This window comes from Triplophysa rosa, linkage group LG1, assembly GCF_024868665.1.
Source record: "Triplophysa rosa linkage group LG1, Trosa_1v2, whole genome shotgun sequence".
Classification (NCBI taxonomy): Eukaryota; Metazoa; Chordata; class Actinopteri; order Cypriniformes; family Nemacheilidae; genus Triplophysa; species Triplophysa rosa.
In genome coordinates, this window is record NC_079890.1 from 1,745,771 (window position 1) to 1,759,176 (window position 13,406).

A 13,406-nucleotide genomic window follows, 5' to 3' on the forward strand; every position below is an offset into this window, starting at 1 on the left:
TTTTCCTATCTAGCGCCTAAACTTTGGAATAGTCTTCCCTGCACTGTCCGGGAGGCAGACACACTTGTGCAGAGGCAGCAGTTTTTGCCAGAGGAGAACTGGAATCCCCTGGTTGGGCCTGGGTTCTCTTGAGGTTTTTTTTTCTCCATTGGAGTTTTGGGTTCCTCACCACCGTTTGCATACTGTTTTGCACTATTTGCCTGGCCGGGGGGCTGCTTTAGAATTTTAAAGTTTTACTTAATTAATATTGCATATAGGAATTTATAGTCTGCTTAATATTTGACCTGTGCTTCTCTCTCCTTTATCTTGTGTGTGTGTGTGTGTGTGCGTGTGTGCGTGTGTGTGTGCGTGTGTGTGTGCGTGCGTGCGTGCGTGCGTGCGTGCGTGCGTGCGTGCGTGCGCGCGCGCGCTATAAATAAAATTGAGTTGAGTTTAAAATGACACCTTAAATTAAACTGTGTTTAAATAGTTATTTAGTAGTAGTTAAGTAGCTAGTTATTTTTAAGTGTTATACTTGGGGACATAACGATTACAGTGTTTCCGCCATATTCATTTTGCCTCGGTAGGCCGCCACGCCAAAAACCCTCCATCACGCCAAAAACCATCCCCACCACGACTACCACGGCCATTGTTGCTATGTTTACAACTCTTTCAGTAGATTTAACAACGTTTCCAACCCCCTTTAGCGACTTTTGTTCAGAAGCCGCATATAACTACAAACCTAGCGTCTTTTTAGTTCAGTGGGAAACTGTAGTCAGTACTGCCCCGCGAGCACAAGGTCTCGCTTTCCCGGTGTAGGAAATGCGTCTCGGCATCTGTGAGTGAGTGGCAGGTAGAAGCAGCACGTTCAGTTCACCGTACGGCCGGCTTGTGATGAACGATTACAAAAGAGCGTTTTGAAAACCTGTCACTGTTATCGTCTGTTTGGATATGTAAGCATGAACACAGTTCGTCTGTAAATAAGCACATGATTAAAGAAAGTGGCTGTGTATGCGCTGTATGAAAGAATAGAGCCAAAATCTCCGCTCTTGGGGTGTGTGTGGTGATTTTATCAGACGATGTGTCTTGGTTATAAAACAGAAGTGACAACAGAAACAGAAAATCTGTAAATGACAGCGGCTTTATTGGGCAATGAGCTTTATGTAATGTTCAGAAAGTAGAATCGAAACGGGTCTGAAGTTGCAACTTTTGCTGCCTTTACGTGCACTCGAAAATTTGATAATTCCCACTTCAACACGGAAATAATTTATGGAACGGTGGTATTTTAATGTTAAAAGATACTTGTAATGATTTAATGCTACCAGATCATTAGTAATATTAATGCTACCAGATCATTAGCAATATTAATGTTACTAAATACTTTTAATGTTAGTAAATCCAGACGATTCTTCCGCGTTTGTGGTGGAAAATATCCAACTTCCAAGGTGACTTGAACGCAATATTAAAACTACGTGATGACATCACGAATATGTTAATTAGTGTGTGACGTCATCCAGCGCCACGGTTTAACAAAATCCTAGCGGAAACACTGGATTCAGTCCGATGACGATGCGATACAAGTCACGATACTGATCTCGCCATACGATTTTTCACAATTTTTTACGAAATAAGTTGAGACAAATTAGAAATGAACAAGTGCCACTTTACCATTTCTAAACTGTAAAATCGCGAAGAATTTTCATTATATTTGTTAGGGGTGACCCCGAATAGTCAAAGATTTGATGCTTCGATAGGAGGAGCCTGATTCAACTACCAATCTCCCAGTGGAATCTTCGCAGAGGTGTTGTGCAATGGGGATCATGCCATTCTGGTTATATGGGCAGTGGCGTAGCAGACGGGCACACACTGCGCCGCCCAAAATTGTTTTTATGATGTTAAGAAATGGGGAATTTTAGGGTTGGGTACAGAAACACCTGGTGCATATGAGCGCGAAGTCTGGCTATGACGGAGAAAGAGTGCGCAGGAAAAAAGGTGAAAGGGACTTTTTGACTGTTTAAATGGTAAGATGCTTTATTGCATTCCTCCTTTACATGCGGTAAATAAAGTCACTTTATTGGTAGTTCGTTGGTAATGAACGTGTTGTATTCCCATTTGCAAAAAGTAATTCATTATTATCGAGTAGTATTAAAAATAGTTTTGAGGCAAGATCTGGTCTAGTAACTATTGTTATGTGATGTTTAAGTAAAATGTCCATTAATTTTACTATTTGTGGCTTGAGTTTTGAATTATGTTCCCCTGCATTTCAGACATTTTACCTAAACAAATTTATTTTGCACATTGTGACGTGATTCTGGCTTATTTTGTTTTTTATTTATTATAAAGGTATATTCATTAACTAAATTCTAAAGATTAAATTAATTTTTCTTAACTTTCTTAATGTTATTTATTCACATAATGATGACTCTTAACATTGAACATCAATCTGGTGACGTTCTTAAAGTTTTCTGTACACCGAGCACAAATTCATTCATTTTCCCGTCCTCTTTTGATTGACAGGATGTATCTGCCCTGATCGTCGACTGTTTTTAAGCTATTGGCCAATACCGATTATTGGCCGATACATTGGTGCATCTTTAGTTAAGTGATGTTTTTAATTTATTTTTTGTTTCCCAAAACTCCCAGCTGCCATTGGTAGGGTAGACAGAGCAAACGCAAACTATTGGTTGAATCTAGGGCTGTCACGATTATGAAATTTGGCTGACGATTAATTGTCTAATAAATCATTGCGATTATGACGATTAATTGTCTGTTTTAGACCTTTGACTTTTAACTCTCATACATTTTTTATTCAGCTTCGAAACGACCATATTGTTCTGAATATAAAGACTAACCACCAAATACTTGTAAATGACGTAAATTGATCAAGAGTGAATTGAAGCCACCATTAAGATGCTATCAGTCATAGAAAAGCTTCTAGTCTGTTTTTTTTCTCACTTGCAAGACTACAATAAAAGTTGACTTGGTAGACTGGTTTTCACACTGAAATAACATTAAACTGTACTGCAGGTTATTTTTATGGTATATGCTAGTTTAGTTTTTTCTAAAGTGATTGTGTTGTGGTGGTACATTTTACAAGTATTACCCTGCTTTAGTTACAATATATACAATAAAATATGCAATATGCAGATGCACTACAGCTCCCCCTAGTGTCTTCTATTGAGATGTGCAATAATTGCGATGATCTGAACCCATCGCGATGAGACGATTATTTAATAATCGCGACAGCCCTAGTTGAATCGTTAGTATGTCTGGCTGATCAGTGCAATGTTTTGATAGTGTTATGATGTTCATTAAAATTCAATTTGAACACAAACATCCTTTATTTGGAGTTAAAGTAATGCTGTTTGAGATGCCGTTCATGTAGAAATCCAGATCACTTTTTATCAGAATCTTGAATGTTTTGTTCTTAACTGTAAGCAGTGGTCTTGCAGAAGGGTTATCTTGAGACTTTTTTCTGCAACCCTGCTTTAAGGTGACTTCCTCTCCTCTCTGGAAACCCGATTTTAAGGCTGAGTTTCACACTACCTATCAGCTTAGTCACATTGTTGCTTGTTTACTTACAAGAGCGGTTTCTATCAGCTCATCCTGTGTGTGTGTGGGAGATGGAGAGCTCATGTTCTGATTCTTGATCAAATCTCGGCAAAGCCCTCACAGGGGTAGCTTAAGTTCAGAGACCCGTGTGCCGCCGCGTGTGCGCGCGACGTCCAGTTCACGCCCGCTCTACCTCGTCTCACCCGGCCCTGGGCTAGCCTTGGGTAAAACAAAGCCTGATCTCAGGTCAGACATCAAATGCGTTTCTTCTTTGTCTGTGACCCCAGTGCATGCCTCAGAGCCGCTGCCTGGCTGATCAGGTGTCAGCCTTCCAGCCCGACTGCAAAGCCTGCCAAGAAAGTCGCAGAACAAAAACCTAAAGAGCATACCAGGAGTTTCTTCTGTCTCCATTGAAGCCTCAACTTCTTCGCCCCTCCGGCGGTTTCCTTGAGCGCATCTTAAAGTGTCAAATAAAACTCGCTAGCTCTGGGACGCTCTTGGCAGTTCTTTATGGAGTCTGAAAGTTGATATTCACGCTGTCGGTTTATTTCGTGTCTGTTTTTATTGGTTGCTCTTCTGTTCGTGACCCGGCATGTCATTTTTCCAATCGGATTTATGCGTTGTGTAATAATATATTTAGTTGAAAACGTGTTTTGCCACGTTGTTATGTTGCTATAGACACCAGTGCACCAAAGTGAATGGCGTTTGCTTTAGCCAAGTTCACCCACATGGCCCAGGGGATGCCAGATTTGCACCACGCTTAAGTTTGAAGTTCGATAAACAATGAGATCATAACGTGTCATCTTGCGTTTTTCTTTCCGAAGGTATGGAGTGACTCCAGAGAACATCATTCTGTACGGTCAGAGTATAGGGACCGTGCCCACGGTGGACCTGGCCTCTCGGTACGAGTGTGCCGCGGTTATCCTGCATTCCCCCCTCATGTCGGGCTTGCGCGTTGCTTTCCCGGACACCCGCAAAACCTACTGCTTTGATGCTTTTCCAAGGTAAGATTGAACAAACCATCTGTAATCTCAATATAATTAGAATTCTAACTATTTGAATGCAATCACAAGTTTGTAAGTACTGTACAAGGGCCATTCTCACGAAACCACTGAAACGTCATGGCAGTAATGAATTAGAATTATAAAACATATAATTCTATAACCCTAAAAAATGATCGTGGTAAACATAGTTGTGTTCTCAGTCTTGTTAAAAGCATAATTGTCACATGGGATGAATGACTTGTTTTATTGCTTTTTTCTGCTGAAATTCTCATTACCGTAACATGTCCCATTATGCGGCAATTTAAATCAGCAAAATTAAAATATTCTGAAAAAAACTAATAGAAGTTCTTCTAGATGTTCTTGAATGACAAAAAATAATTGACAGAATAGTCACGTATAATAGAAATGAAGGAATAGTGGGAAAAAAGAAATGTCCATGACTGATATTCTCATCCTCCGTAACATACATAAACGCACATTTTCATATTTACATTTAGTTTGATTTTATGTGAAGAAACACATCTACCAGTTTCAAATGGTTAATGTATACTTTTTTAGTAAAAAGCTTAATATTCTCTTGTCACGCTGTGTACACAACTTTTTTCATTCTCATTACCGATACATGTGGTTTCCCACATTAAAAAAAAAGTCACTGCTAAAATATTCTTCATTAATGTCTTATGTATGATTCATAAAAACTTCATTTCATCATGGCTTCACTTTTGTATGCTATGGGATTGACTGTTTTAAATGGTTACGGTAATGACAATTTTAAAGCAAGGCCATTTTTTGTTAAAAATCGTGTCAGTAAAACTTTTGAAATTTTGAAATTAATGCTTTTAAAACCTTTTTTATAATGAATTAAAGGAAATTTGTGGATGCAAGTGTTCTTAAGGATATCATCTTTGACATGTATATGTATAATCCAATCATATTTTCTGGTGGACTGACGTGAAATCTGACAGTCCATCTGAAGACGACATAAGAAACTGAACTTCCAATAACCAACTTGCCGCTTTAACCAATACGCAGTGGAGATGGCGGAACATCAGGATGCTCAGAATAACCCCATCACTCATAAAACAGGATTAGTTTGATTAAGACAGAGTTACATTTTTTATTATTGCAAATGTTCAAAGATGCAGAGTGGCATACATCCACCAAACCTCATTCTGCATCCATCTCTTACATCCCATCTGTCCTGTTCTACAACCTTTCCATTTGCAAAAAAAATGTATTGCTTCTGCACGCTTGGAACTCTTGGAAGTCAATTTAATAACACAGAAAATGGCTTGCGTTTCACCGCACTAGGAAGTGCTAAAAGCGAAGACCGTTGCTCTTCTCTCTGTGACGCTTTTATGGTTTGATGCAATCATTTCAACACGAGTGTTTTTCAGCTGTAGTCATTTGCTGTAGGAGCTGAAAGTGAAAATAACTGTAGGTGCCGCTAGGAAACGTAATGAAAATAGAGAGGGGAATTTACACAGCAGATTATTTGCAGTTATGCAAGCGTTTGTGTTTTCTAAATTGTAAGTATGCGAATACGTTGTTTTTTTGATGCGCAAAATGTTGACAGGGAAAATGCGTATCTGCTAAAAAATGCAACTCTTTAAAATCTTGCGTCATGCCACCAGTTATTTGGTAAAGCCGTCCACTCCTGTTACACACTGATTATAGAGATTAGTGAAGTAATGTTACAGCGAATGCAAATCTGCCACCAGATACCTTCAAATAACAGAAAAACGCACACTTTTGACAGCAGGCGTGTTTTGCTTGTACGTGTTGTCATGAACGTGAATATATGCGTAATTGCTCTTAAAAGCCACTCCTGCAAACGGTTACGAAACTCTCCTTGTTCTGTTATACACCACAGCTTAAACCGTCAGGTTACATAGATTATGTTGAAGTATTCCTGGTAAAATCTAAGTAGTTCCTTTCATCACCTGTCAAGATAGTTTTGACACCCATGACTGTTTCTTTGAACGTGCACCGTTTTCCATGAAAAAGCCTTCTCCGGCTCGCTTTCACCTCATCTCTAACTACCACGTCTGGCTGCCGAGATAAACCTCGTAAAAAACATCTGCGGTGTTTACCTGTGCATCAGAGGAGATCTATCTATATTCCACACACTCTTTAAATCGGTTACCCGCTTCGTGACTGGCTGTAGGACTTGGCACGTAAACGCTTTCGCTTCGACTTTCTATTTTGGTACTCGGATTGTCCTGATGTATTGTTTGTAGGCAGCTTCACGTCTCGAGCTGTCAAAACTTTCTCCCACCGACCCTCGAAGTGTGAGTCATGAGAAGATCCTTTTGTGGAACATTCTCGCCATCAGCAGTCTTCACGGAAAGTGGTTGCGCACGGGACGAAAGCCAAAACTTGAATGTTTCTTCATAGAGGAAGGTTTCCAAGGTTTTTTTTCCAAACTGGCCGCTGAGTGGCCTTACCAACCCTTAAAAGAACTTTGGTTTTGCTTTGTTTAGTCAATAGTTTTAGTCTTAAATTACGCCTTTTGGTTGTGATCAAGTTTCGCCTTCAGGAAACGCGTCACAAAAGGTCTACGGTGACACTTAAGTAGCTCCCATTACCATTCATGTCAGATGGTGCTTCAGTTTTCTTTGAGATGGTGGAGGTCAAAGAACTTCAGTCCAAACGTTTAAACTCAGCAGGTGACAATTCATGAAAGATTTTGCTCTCTGTGGCACTTGAGTCGTTTCAAAGTCCCTTCAAGGCGAGTCAGTTCATACGGTGCCCAACATGGTGTCAATCTATTTTGTAGGCATTTCAACAACTGAATTGAGAAAGACAATTATATCTCAGTCAGGTACAAAATTTGACAACGATGGTATTTTGAATTGCGATTTTAGATTAAATTATGGGGCAAGTGATTTAGTATGAACCAAAAATTGTTATAGTTTTGTAATTATTGTTTTTTTGGTGTTACATCTACCAAAAAAGTCTACTTTAACTCAAAGTTGGGATATTTCTTCATTTTCCTACGAGTGATGCGTCACGTTAACAAAACAGACCTCTCACTCATTCATTTTGTTCACTCTTGACGTCACACCGGGTGAAATTTATGTCGGCTAGCAACTGCGGCGTTTCATTGTTATGGAAGTGATTCTCCACGGCAGATGTTCTGTCAGCGTTCTTTTGTTGTTTAAATTGAAGGTGGGCAGAGCCGCGAGTCTCTCAGTCCGTCAGCTCTGTCAGTGTTTCGTAATGAGAGGCTACAGTTGAGAGATTGAAACGTCTGCGTGTGCTAATAGCTCTGACGGGAGGTGTTAATGAGCTGGCTGCCTTTACACCAACTTGCAATTTGTCAAAAGCATTATGGGTTAACACGTCGTTCATTTCGCTTAATAAAATCTGAAGTCTTGGAGTGGGAGGATTTGAAATTGGGATTTGCGTATTAGTGTTAGAAAGAGTTGAGTTAACGAAGGATTAGGATTGATTAAGATTTGTTAAATTAGCGCTGTTAGCATAAACACGATTAATCACTCGTCGCTGAGAAAAGCCTTCGAATGGAGATAATTCACAGGGCAATACAATTATTGTGGCAGACAAGTAAATTATAGAAAAATGTTGCAAAAAGCGTTTTTTTTAATGAGCTATGAAGGCATGTTCTTTACATCCCGGCAGTGTTTCATTAGAGTAAAGCTAATGTCAAACACTCACTGAAAAGGTCTTTGCGACAACCTGTCAAAATAAAAGTCTGGTAAACTTGGACAAATTGACAAAGCCACATGAAAAGCTGTAGTATACTGTATTATTTACTTTAGCAAATGTGCTAGTAAAAATACTACTAACATTTAAGTAGACTGATTTCTTTAAATCATTTAGCAGTAGCCAAAAGTACTTCAACATTTGGAAAAAAGATTTTTTATATCATATTGTAAACCTATTTTTATATAAAATATACTTTACATTTTTATTTATAGTACATTTTTATTTTGAATATTTTGTTTATGATTCAATGTAAAGTGTCACTGGTAAAATTTGGTTGCGTTCTTGCATGCTTTGTGCACTTTTTTAAATTGTCATTCGTACCAAGGGAACGATGCGTCGTCTTATTTGAGCATTTCGTTATTGTTAGCGACAACTTTAAGAAGTCTAAAAAAAAATTAACGCGTTGAAAAATGCTAGAATTCTGAAACTTGCAAGAGTGTAACCCAGTTTGTCTATGAAAGAAGAGCATTTCTGGTCGGTAAAAGTTCATTTCCCCTCATTTTCACACGACATACTCCTCAACCTTTTTGGAGAAGCGACAGCTGTTTTTTCCCTTTCACAAGCCCTTGTGGCAGCTTGGTCAGGGATAAGAGATTATTCCGTTCCACCACGTACCTGGCTGATGTAAACATCACTCAAATTCCACGATTACGAGACTGGAAGCAATAGCAGTGGACTCACCGCTGGCAGGCCAGGACTTTATTTCTGTTGCTTATTCCAGATTCGCTGTTGTGAGGGGACAGTCAGGCAGAGTTAAGTTGAATGTTCTGCCCGTCTCTGTAGATTTTCTGGCTGCAGCGTGGCATGGGTTTGAATATTAAAATGCAGCGAGAGAGAGTCCAGGAGGGTTGGCTCTTCCCGTCAGGGGCTGAAGAGAGACAGTGAAGACTGTGTGCGAGACGCCGTCTCGACTCTTATTGACAATTGCATTATTGCTTCCTGTCCTCGCTCAGGGGGTCAGGTTAGTTTACAGTTTTCAAATGAACTACATTTAAATGGGGTTTTCTCGAGTCTGTAGTTTTCCAGTCAATGTAGAATCTGAGCCTCGAGGGGGCAAGTCCTGGAGGACTGAACGCTAGGCAAGACTGAGTCATTCACACTGGAGAAATAAACCAACACGTTTGTTTTTAAAGTGCCATGGTGCTACCATTAAAAATGACCAGAATTCACGACAATGATATAGTGATATTTATTGAAATTGTGAAAATTGTTCTATCGGAAAATTCATTTAGTTTTATTTGGTCTCTTTTTTTGGTCAGTTACTCTGTTATGTGAGTAAAAATGTTCAAAGTAAATTATTTACGACATAGTAGTAGTAGTAATAAAACTTAATATTACAGTTACTGACAATACTGGTATATTGCAGCTCCTTTAAAAGACACCGTAATTGTTCAAAAATTGACTCAACTTTGTCAAAGTTAACTTTTAGTAGATATAATTTTTTGTGGAAAATGTACCAGAGGCACTGATGACTCATCTTCGAAAATACTGCTTTTAACTAACAAACAGGAAGCAACCTGCAGGTTTTAATGGAACTTGTAAATGGTTTTCTAGTTTCTTTCAATGCGTCAACACTGGTAAGAAAATGCAACGTACAATAAATACATAATTTGTCCAGGGACGTACGTTTTAGGGCATAAAGCTACTAGCTTCTAAATAGTCTTCTAATGAGTGCTTTTCAATCCACATTCTTCCTGTTGCGTGCTCAAAATAAAGCATTAACCGTTCGTCAAGCATCCATTAGAAATCCATGCTCTGTTTATTCTGTTTTAGCTACTGTCTCATTCTTCATTAAAGGTAATTATTCCATCAGCGCACATCACGCATTAACCTCCTCACTTATTCAGATTTAATTGCCTGCGCACCAATAAAAAAATAAGCAACAATTAGGCATTTTAAATGCTAAATTAATTACCGCATCTGTTTGACATGTAAACTGGTAGATTCAGGCTAGGGAGTTACAAGATCTGCCCAAGTCCATTGTTGAGGGTTTTGTGGATATCTTTGTGTAATCTTGTGTTTCCAATATAATGTTGACGGTGTAAGGCGATGTTAACAACATTTTCTGTGGACATGAATATTAGTAAAGACGTATGTAGAATATAAACACAGACTGAATTGGTTTGATCTTGGACTATGCAGCTTATTCTAACTAAAAGTACACACTTGGATGAGAAGAGTCTGACCGTTATGTAAAAACAAAGGCTGTTTCATGTACTTGTTCCGCAGAAGCATTTGTCAACTTTATGATCAGAATTGCATCCAAAAACAATATAAACCTAGACATATAGACTGCTTAGTTTGGCTTTGTTTTACTTTGTCATTAATCAGAAAGGAGGATTTTTTTACATGTAAAAAATGTATCAAAACAAAGAAAAAGGATTTTCTTGAAAAGGTATTTTTCTTTTTTTTAGGTAATAATTTTTTGGTCAAGACTTCGTCCAGATCGGATTTAGAGAATGATCATCAAAAGTAGACGCTTTATATTTTTAGAATATGCGTAACAGCGCCCCCTGCCATATAACAGTATAAACACGGAAAGGCAGAAAAACTTGTCGGTGGTTGAGAAGCGTTGTCATAAATTGTCGAAAAGAATTTAAGAACTTGCATCAATGAGATTGGTTCGCAGAACAATTGAATTTACTTACATTTTTGCATTTGACAGATGCTTATATTGCGTTTTACTCCCGTTTCACACCGCACGCATAAGCAGTGCGTATTTTGTTCGCCGCACATGTTAACGAATGAGAGCATTCATACTCGTAAGCAGTAGTGCAGCGATCATTTCGGCGGTGAGTGTATTTTCCCTATGTGCTGTATGTGCAATCCCTGGGATCGAACCCATGACCTTGGCATTGCTAGCGCCATGCTCCGTGCAAACATTTACATTGTCTAGATTGGACCTCTGTAACATTCTTGGTTTTTTTTTGCTTGTTTTTGTTCACCATTTTTCACGTGTTGTTGAGGCAACTTCTCTTAACAAAACGATTGATTTTGTCATTGTCTGCCTAACATGAACATTTGTGTTATCTCATTAGTTAAACGTAACCGAGAACAATACCACAAAAGACAGCTGAACGAAAATGTAGTTGGTTGCGTGTTTTTCTGGCACTTGAGACTTGCTCCGTTTCATCTGTTTGTATTGATTAATCATGTCAACGATTAACACATCCATGTATCTTTGTGTTCCAGCATCGACAAGGTCTCAAAGGTGGCGTCACCGGTGCTGGTCATCCACGGCACAGAAGACGAGGTGATCGATTTCTCCCATGGCCTGGCCATCTACGAGCGATGTCCACGTGCCGTCGAGCCTCTGTGGGTGGAGGGCGCCGGGCACAACGACATCGAGCTTTACGCCCAATACCTCGAGAGACTGAAGCAGTTCATCACCTTCGAGCTGGCTACCTCCTGAAGCCGCGGCGCGGACGACGCGTAGGGTTCACCTTCACCCAGGGCTGAGGACGACATCAGTACTTGCACTTGCTGAAGAAAAACTGGACTCCTCCGTCTCGATATTCAGGAGCGAGGCCTTTTAATCCCTAAGGGGAAATGCATTTTAATGATTTCAAACCACTTTCTATTCTTTTATACTTGAGCAGACGTTGCCGTTTTGCACCGCGTTCAGTACATGCTAAATATTTCGACGATTTTTGGTTGATTCTTTTCGTCGACGCATTTCATTTTTAAATACCCCTCAAGGGTCGATTAAATGCACTTTTATCGTGCAGATTTTTTCAGGTTGACATATTTTTGTGTTTTGAATAGTTTTTCGCAGCATTCCGTTTTAACATCTTTAAAGTAGATTTAGTGCGACGATCCGGTGACTGAATTTTTACATGGCCAGTTTTTGTGTGTGCGTGCGTGTGTTTGGGGGGGGGGGTGCTGTTTGGGTAAAAAACTGTAGCTTGAGCTAATTAAAACTGGAAGACCTGTGGAAGTGACTTGACCCGTAAATAATGAAGTTGATCCGCTATGTACTGTCCATGATGCAACGTCTTGGGGGGCTGGTTGGGTCTTTTTTATTTGTTTGAGCGCTGAAACATGGTGCTTTGTGTTAAGACAGCAATCAGGGCATTGTTTCAGCATAAACACTACATTATACATGTTAAATTGAAAAGTGGGCTGTAAAAAATGTGAAGTTTCAAGCTTTCTCTGTTGCTTTTAGCGTTGCGTTACAATAAGCCTTAAGTTCTCGTTTCGCTCCGACATTCCAGACAATGGTTTCTTGGAAATGGGGTTTTAAAGATTTTCTCTGGGCTCCTGCTCGCTGCTACTCCTGAAGGGAAAATCACTGTGAAAAACTGAACCTTCGCTACGTGTAAATAAGACCACACCTCACTATGTTGAAGTTGATCCCCGTTTCCAGGCATCGGACGCATAATCCAAGGAAAACGAATAATTGTGTTATGTATGTCAATGGTTTTTTTCCCTGCTGGTAAATGAAGGATTGTGTGTGTAGACATGCCACCATAGCACTACACAACGTTTCCCACGTCTGACGAAGGAAACCTATTGCTACCGAAACCAATGAAGTCATCCGATTGTATGTTTTTGATTCGTGGGAAGTTTTGCCGTTTGTCGCTTTGCTGTAAGGTTATGCAATGGCGGTTCACGTGCGTCGTAACGGAACGTCGTTCTTTCTTGTCCAGAGATCCTTCGTCCGCGACCTCACCGGACTTTGAGACACTTTGCAAGGAATGGCATAACCTGACCCCTGAGCCTGTCGTTGCTTTTGATACTGATGTTTTTACAATGTTTTTCAGTAATGATTACTGTAATCTTTACACCTTTTAATGCTGGTTTGTAAGATAACCGTACTGTACACCCCATCTCTCTCTCTCTCTCTCTCTCTCTCTCTCTCTCTCTCTATATATATAGGTATGTAAAATATGAAGTAAATGGTATTTAGCTTTGATTGTTTTGTTTTTTGACACTGGAATCACAGAATGCAAATATAATGCAGAGGAAAACAGAAAATTAGTTGGTACAGACACTTTGCGTGTAGTTCTTTTATTCAACTGTATCTTTGAAGCCTTAAATGTGCCGCGAGACAGATTATTGTTCTTTCTGTTGGTCGTTGCTTCGACGCAACGCAATGAATATTGTACTCTTATAAAGGAATAAAGGATGCATGGAAACTCG

At 39.5% G+C, this 13,406-nt stretch overlaps 1 protein-coding gene across 1 annotated transcript in view; it reads left to right on the forward strand.

The window, feature by feature from the left end:
• The window catches only part of abhd17c (abhydrolase domain containing 17C, depalmitoylase), a 32,396-nt gene extending 18,990 nt beyond the window's left edge, over nucleotides 1-13,406 (forward strand). The window contains exons 2-3 of the mRNA XM_057338385.1: nucleotides 4,356-4,535; nucleotides 11,457-13,406. Of these exons, the coding sequence (XP_057194368.1) occupies nucleotides 4,356-4,535; nucleotides 11,457-11,676 (400 nt within the window). The 3' untranslated portion in view covers nucleotides 11,677-13,406. The remainder of the gene's footprint in view (nucleotides 1-4,355; nucleotides 4,536-11,456) is intronic.